Source organism: Chaetura pelagica, unplaced genomic scaffold, assembly GCF_000747805.2.
Source record: "Chaetura pelagica isolate M959 unplaced genomic scaffold, ChaPel_1.0 scaffold356, whole genome shotgun sequence".
In the NCBI taxonomy this organism is placed as follows: domain Eukaryota; kingdom Metazoa; phylum Chordata; class Aves; order Apodiformes; family Apodidae; genus Chaetura; species Chaetura pelagica.
Window position 1 is genome coordinate 6752363 of NW_009953964.1, and position 7938 is coordinate 6760300.

The following is a 7938-nucleotide window of genomic DNA, read 5'->3' on the forward strand; positions in this document are numbered from 1 at the left end:
AGAGGTGGGGGGGGGGGGAGAAAAAGGCAGATAATGACATTTAATAAACTCACGCTCAAGCCGCTGCAGCTCAGGTAGCAGTTTGGCAGGGAAAGCATGAAAAAGGGGGAGTCTGGTGTCTCTTGTGCAACAGCACCTTCCTCTTCAAAGATACACGTGCTCCTCCAGAGCCAGGAGAGCACTGCTGCTGTGCTCTGGGAAGTTAGTTCTGCTGTGGTGTCAGCACTGAATAAACACTACACCAACACACTTCCCAGGCAGCACTTGTGGTTCCAGACCCTGACTTCTGCTTAAAAGCAAAATACCAGTTCCTATTTCTTGTATGTCAATGTATAGAGGTAAAACAGGAACAGTATGTAAGATGTGAGGCACACGTCTGTACAGCACACCACTGCTTGTCAGACCATGTTGGAGAGGAGAGGGCAGCTGCAACTGAGATTTGGTTTTGTAACAACAACGGAGACAATAACACTGGGTTTTGGCCCTGCTCCCACCCATCAGCCAGCCAAGGAGAATGAGGTATGGTCAGCGTGAACTTCCAGCAAGCAGAGGGGAGACACAGAGCAACCTCATTGTCATCCTGTCCTGTGCTCAACAGCTTCTTCCCATGATGGCTTTCATGGTTTCCTTCTAACCTTTCCAAGGCTAAGTGTAAAAAGCATCTGGAAAAACTACTTACCTCTGAAAGCCAGGAGCTCACACCAACAACCTGACTTCCAGGACCTCCTGAGGAGTCTGTGGGAGTAACAAACCCCACGCCTGTACCCGGATGTGCAAGACCTGTGATCTGAACTTAAAAAAAAGGTCTCGCTGTGCCTGATACTTGTACGTCTGAGGGTCAATGCTTTCTTTTTACTTGATGGGTAAGACTACAGTCATGCCTTCCTTGCAATCATTTTACTTCTAGCTAGGATCCTGGCAAGAGAAATTCCTTCCACACACCTTATCCAGTGTCAACATGTAGAAATTGGTAATGTCGTGCTCCTGAGCATAACGTATTCGGGCTCGGCACTCCTCTTCATCAATTAGCTCCCCAACATATTCATTAACAAATTCACCCTGCCAGAGAGGAAACAACAAGCTGGTAAGACAAATTCCCTTCAGGGTGGAGGGTCATCCACCTTTGTGCCTGGCTATGCGAAAATGGGGGGAAGGTATAATCACTGCTCCCCATCTGGAAATCCTGAGCACCATCTTCAGGCTAGCGTTCTGGGGTACTCATGAAGCCCACTGTCCAGACAAGCAGACAGATCAAGCAACCATCTTTCTTATCCTGTGGGACATCAACACTCAAACCATTTTCCTGGTTAGCTGAGCCAAAACATTATTTTCAGGACTGGAAAAGCTAAATTAATCCTTTTCTTTCATACATGGAATTCTACAGCAGCAAGTCTTTAAATTATGGAAGACAGTAATTTTTCAGATCTAATTGAAACCAACACTGACCAAGAGAGATGCAGCAAGAGAAAAGGACATGCAGAAAGAGCAGGTACCTTTCTGATGTCTGTCTTGGCTTGCAAGCCCCAGCCTCGTGCCAGCGTGCGGAAGATCTGTACCTCGGGGTACTGGCGCTTGGAGAAGCACTGGTTCTGGCAGCGCTCGCCAGCCGGGCACACCAGGGGGTGGCACTCATAGAGCAACATGCGGTTGATGCACTCGGAGTCCAGGCCACATGGGTTTTCATCTGTTGGTTTGCAGTTGCAACGTGGTATCTCGGACAGGTCTGCAGTGAAGATCTGCACCTTACCCACCGGCCGGTTCACCTTGAAGGCACATGAAAGATATTAGTTCTTAAGAACAACAGGTTATGCAAATGGTCACTTCTACGCTCAATCCCTGCCTAGGAGCTGACAGGCTGTTGGTGCACATTAGTTACACCAAGGGGCAGAAGGACACAGGTAGATAGACATACGTACTTCTAGGCACACTATTTCAAGAGGTAGACTGTTAGAGGAAAGAGGCAGGGAGGATGTAGATCCCCCATCAGCATCACTTGGTGCAGTGTGTGTCTGGTGACCCTGGAATGGGGAGAAGCTGCCAAGTGTTCCCCTCCCATCACCAACGTGCCAACATCCAGCCCAGGTGGCCCAGAGATCTTGCTGGGTGTACACCATACCTGTGACTGACACCAAACCATTTTCTGTATGAAACAGCATCTTCTCCTGTCTCTGAGTGTCAGGTCTTTTTCCTTACAGACCTGTTTTTTGAATCTGTTACCTTCTAGCTGTTTTGTGCTCTCAGCTGTCACTACAAGAACCAGGCTGGCGTGCCCCTGAGAAAGTACACACAGCTTAGCTACAAAACAGGCCACAAGCAGTTAGCTCCCTACCCAACTGTCCTGCAGATATAAATGAAAGAAAAACCAGACAAGGCTGGGGTTGGAAGGCCCAAGGAAGAGCTCAGAGTTAAGCCAAGGAGCTCTCTGAAAACTGCTCCAGGAGAAGGCAGAGCGCAGCACCAGGTGGAGAAGCAATTGGCATGTCTGTGGCACAAGCAGGGTCCTTTGGTTTTGGTTAAAGGCAGTGAACGCTGAAAGGCAGGCAACACAGAGTCAGGATTTTGGAGACAGACACTGAAAAGCAGCTCCTTGCTGTTCTTTGCCCCAGTGAGCAATACCATTGGCTTCCTTTCATCTCCAGAACAAGAAATGAGGGAATCATTTAGCAAAACTATTTCAGCCCCCACACAACTTATCTAGTCCCACCCTCAGAGCAAAGCTTCCATGCTGGCAGCCTGCCTGAGGCTGGCCCAGCACTCCTCCTGCAAAGCCTGCAGAAACCCCTGATTAATCTCTTCAGCACAGTCCCCCTTTTTGTCTCCCACCTGCAAACCCTCTTTGTCACTTTTCTCCTCTATTACTTCCCATCTCTTACTCTGAGCTGTGGCTGTTAGTTTATCACCTCATTAAGAGTGACAAGACTCACAGGATTGGGTCCCATCTGCCACTCGGCACACAGAGGTGCCCTTGCTGGCTCTGGCACTGCCACTCCAAGCAACCACAGTGTCTGAGCATGCAAAGCTGTCCTATTCTCTGAGGCATTTCCAGTACAAAACCAGCTCCAAAACACTGATTACTGGGCTAGCCACAACCCTGATGTGATGAAGGATGCAAAGTGTATTTTGCAGCAGCATCTCGCCTTGGTGCTCCTTGGGATGGGCCAGAGGTGCTGATCTCCTTAGAAAGCCAGAACAGGTGTGGACACAGCCAGGTTCAGCCATTCCACCCGGAAGCCTTCTCCAGTTCACTGTATGCTCCTGCAAATTGCTTTGCCTTCACAGAGACAAACAGCTTGAACACAGACCTCAAAAGAACTGCCATGGCTAACGATCATGACTAATAATATTTATATTTAAAAGGGTATTTCAAAGGCTCCAAACTGCTTCCAAAGTTCTTTCATGTTGTGGCCAGAGATAGGCTTAAAAGAAAGGATACTGAAGCTGCTTGGCCCATACTGGTGCCACAGCATTCAGCTGAGCTCTTTACACAGTACAGTAACTCACACAGGATATACCTGCTTGCCTGGAAACCCCTGCTAGAAACAAAGTGCCAACAATCAGTTACGCTTTCATGGTTTGCCACATAAAAAAGGGAAGGAGTGACAGAGACAATGAAAAAAGTACAGAGTCCCTGAGTCACTGGGTTTCTGATGAATCTGGACCACATCTCAAGCACATGCACCTGCATCCTGTAGGCCTCGTGCTGCTGCTCCAGTTCTATCTCAAAATTCAGTCCTAAACATGAAGAGTTTCCCAAAACTCTGCAAAATGCCTGATATTTCAGCATGTACATCTGCTTTAGTATTTCTGTTCAGTTATCAGCTGATACAGAAAGAGATGTAAAACAATAGCAGAGATGAAACAAGATGGGTTCCCATCCTCCTCACAGTTCTGCTCCACTACACCCTGACCACCCGGGATCAGTACTTGAGCACATTGTGTATTACCAGCACACTCCTCTAAGTTCCCAAGGTAGAGAGAGACTTCCTTCAGACCACACAACTGACATGGAACAGCTCAGAGATGTTCTGATCTGTTCCAGTAAATCCAAGTACCTCTCTTACTGGTGTTCAGCTTCTGTACAGCTCTGTGCACACATGAATCCTTTCTGTGGGGACGACTGAAGATGCCAAGAGGAGCAAAGTAACTTTCAAATGCAGCCAAACATCCAAACAGTAGAAACGTTTCTGTATACCTGTAAGTCACCTGCCCTGACAGCTCAACACTTCTCTTCTGCACTTGTCCCCTCCCACCTGCCCTCACCTTGATGTGTTTGTAGGGAGGAGGTTTCTTGTCATTCTTTTTGTCTTCCTGAAGCTGTCTCAGTTCCTTCTGTGCCTTCAACTCTTCAAACCGTACTGCAGCTTCCTGAAGAGCTAAGTGAGAGAACAGAGTGTGTTACAAGCAACTCCCTCTGCTCAGTTGGAGCTGGGCTGCTAGGGTCCACCCAGTGCTCAGGGCTCCAAAAGACTTCCCTGGCCACGTACTCCAGAGGCAGAGGTTCACCAGAGGGGGGTGAAGAAAAGGACAATGCAGCAGGGAAGTCACAAAGAATTGCAGTAAGGGACCTGCTCGTGGGTGAAGCATCCAAACTGTCAGCTAGTTTTGCCCACTTTTGGGTAAAGGTGTCAGGCAGCTGCATTCATAACTCTCAAGTGTGTTTTTACATACAGATTAAGACTATATTAGGCACAGGGAAGCTAACAAAGCAGTAGCTCACTCAGTTTTAGAGTGGCTAGGTCAGAGCTGGAGAAGCATTCAAGATCTGCACATTCTTTTCCCTCTCTGCAAGCCCAGACCAATGAACATTATGGGTGCACTGGATGACAAACAAGCAGCAGCTCATTCTGCAAACTTACTTCACTTTAGGTCTCAGAAAAAGTATTTTCTCCTAATGGTAACAAAGAGAAACAGAACATACACCTCTGGATGAAGACAAGTTACCTTTCTTGTAGATGCCATCCACACCCTTCCCCATCTTGTCTTTGCTGCTGACATCACCTTCCATGTAAGGGAACACACGGGCCTGGTGGGTCCACAGATAATCCTTGGAGCCGAAGAACAGCACAGGGAACTCGCCAATGTCGTGTTTCATTTTCTGGATGTTGACCGGAATAGTCCTAGGATGGCAAATCTCAGCTGGCCACCACCTGCAACACAGGGAAGGGCAGATGAAGCTTTCAGCTTCCCAGCTTCCAACCACCTCAGAAGCATGCTACTGCATGGAGCCATGGGGGAGAGTGTGTCAGGGCTACGAGAAAGGCTGGTGGGGAGACAAGTGGCTACTGGAGGAGGGAAGCACTCATTTTACCCACTACATGCATGCAAAACAGTCAGAGGCTGCTGCATGGCACTCTGCAGAGAGGAGTAGCTTCTCAACTCCATCACCATGAGCACAGTGTGAAAAAGGGGTGGGGACAAGTCTGCTCTACCTTCACCTACCTGTAGCGCCCAACTTTCACCCAGACTACTTCCTTGTAGTGTGGCTTTTTGCCTGCCTTGCAATCATTACAATACCAGCTTCCCTCTGGCATCTCAATGTTTAGACACTCCCGGTGAAACGCAGCCGGGCACGACTCGCAGCATAAAAGGCTGCCCCCTGCAAAGAAAAGGAGGAGGAATCTATCAGCGTCACTGTGCAGAAGCCCTGGACTCCACATGTTCAGACAGAGGCTGAGAAAAGGGTATGATGCACTTCTGCAAACCCTTTTAAACAGCTCAGGCCCTTCTAAGGATCCAGAAAAACTCCCAGCCTGGATTGAAGCAGGGATGGATATGAACTGTTCTCTGCAGTTCTCACGGGCACACTCCAGACAGCCAAAGCTTTCGCATGCTCTAGTGGCTTCTTGCCAGGGCCCAGCTCGGTGGCAGGGGATGCAGCACAGACCACCTTACCTTCTGAGCAGACAAAGCACCAGCTGACGTTGACGTGCTCATGGTTGCGGCAGCCCCTCCGAGCTGTGAAGTGGTTGGGGCAGATTATGCTGTTGGAGGCCAGGACCACGGAGCCAGCAGCAAGGCAGAAGTCGTTGGAGTGGTAGGCGACAGGACACCGCACGCAGCGCATCAGGCGACCTAGCAGCAGAACAGGCCAGAAACACAGTCAGCCTCTGAAGGAGGACAACCTTCTGTTTCATCCCCAAACTGGCCTTTATTGCTATCTAAGCTCAAAACAAGCCACTATAGGTGATCTATGGAAATAGAAAACTGACCTTAAATTTTTGTAGGTCATTCATGACATACTCAATTCCTATCAAATTACTTAATAAGGTTGGACCAGATGATTCTTGCAGGTCCCTTCCAACCTGGCATTCTATGATTCTAGGAATATGACAAAAATATATAAAATTGCAAATACATGTATGTAACATACACAAAATTACAATATTTAGAAGTGAAAAAACCTCCTGCATGCTACAGAGAACCAGTTCAAGAGTTTAAAGACTGGGACTGCTCCCTGTCATGCAAAAATAATCAGCAAATCACCTCAGAGAATAATCACAGAGGGGGTGTTCCAAGTGCTTAGATGCACAGAATGAAACCAACTTGTGCAGCTTCTGAAAACATCAGCACTTGCCTCTCTTCTTTATCTAATTTTACCCTAGAATTGCAGAACACAGACTTCAGATTTGCCTACAGGCCTAATTCACCCAAGGTTCCTAAGAGCCTGTTTTCAGTTCCTCACAGGAGTGTACACACAGAGAGTAGAGGTGGGAAGAAAGGGGTAAACCTGACCACTAAAAAGCAGCAGCCAGAACACAACACAAAAGTTCCATGGGGAATTGGTCAGCTGTGGACCTTAGTGTTGTCTTCTACAAGAAATACTGGAATGTCTTAAAAAGAAACAACTTTAAGACCAGCTCTATTTTTATCTTCAGGGTTTGTGTTATCGTTACTTGTCTTAAGACACCAAAGATTTAAAGGCAGGCAGCTTCAGAAGCCAATGTGCAAGGCTACCATGTAAAAGCTTTAAGTTTAATCATGTGAGATAAAGGTCAAGGTATTGCTGCAAACAGCTCAAACAAACGTCTGCCTGAGAAGCCTGAGGGTATCACTACTACAAGATGAGTTTGCATTATAAAAAAAACGAACTAGAACAATATCATGGTTTTGACTGTGCTGCTTTCCATATCCTTATCTCGCTGCTGAGCAGGCACTGTCTGCAGCTCTGTCACAGGGAAATGTACGCAGGAGAGACCTGAGAGTGTCTGCACAGCTCCAGAGACTTATTAAAAAACCTGGAGAGGCATGTGGCATCGCTGGACATGCAGGAACCCAAGTGGCTGGACAGACGGGAACATGTTAGCTGCAGTGTCTGACCATCAGGAGTGCTGACGAGCAGCAACTTCGCACACGGACACCGCCCCTTCCACACCCTGGGAGGGGCTATTCCTCAGCACCCCCCAGCAAGCACTGTGGCCTGGACAGAAAATCAACAGAAAGAACGAGTGGACCACCTAACTTCAGAGCGGACACGAAACAAAAGAAACCGCTTCAAACAGCATTCCCCAGAAGGTCTCAGTACCTTTAGACGCAGAGATGTTTGCTGGGTTAGCAGCGTGGCAAGTCATGCAGATGTGCAGGGAGCATCGGAAGCCCTTGTTCTGCATGACTGTGGGCGGGTACTTCTGGATGCAGGCTTCGTGGTAATACTTCCCACAGAGGGGCAGCAAGCACCGTTTGACATCTTCCCCACAGCTCTTGCACACAAAGCAGGTATGTACCCCTGGAGAAGGAAGATGAGACATAAGAGTTCTACAGAAGGGCTAAATGAAGATATGACACTTCTACCAGGCTGCATATCAACACAGAACAACTTTCCAACCTGCTGTACCTATCCCAAAGCACAGGTCCCTACAGCTGGCTGCTTTTGCTCATGGCTGCAATATAACTCTGCATTAAAAAAAAAAAAAAAAAAAACATTATTATAGTTGGGATTTC

At 47.9% G+C, this 7938-nt stretch overlaps 1 protein-coding gene across 1 annotated transcript in view; it reads right to left on the minus strand.

The window, feature by feature from the left end:
* NSD1 (nuclear receptor binding SET domain protein 1) overlaps window positions 1-7938 on the minus strand; it is a 65453-nt gene that overhangs the window by 10422 nt on the left and 47093 nt on the right. The window contains exons 12-18 of the mRNA XM_010002097.1: window positions 7523-7723; window positions 5893-6072; window positions 5440-5596; window positions 4942-5147; window positions 4261-4373; window positions 1494-1763; window positions 943-1059 (exon numbers count right to left, since the gene is read on the minus strand). Of these exons, the coding sequence (XP_010000399.1) occupies window positions 943-1059; window positions 1494-1763; window positions 4261-4373; window positions 4942-5147; window positions 5440-5596; window positions 5893-6072; window positions 7523-7723 (1244 nt within the window). The remainder of the gene's footprint in view (window positions 1-942; window positions 1060-1493; window positions 1764-4260; window positions 4374-4941; window positions 5148-5439; window positions 5597-5892; window positions 6073-7522; window positions 7724-7938) is intronic.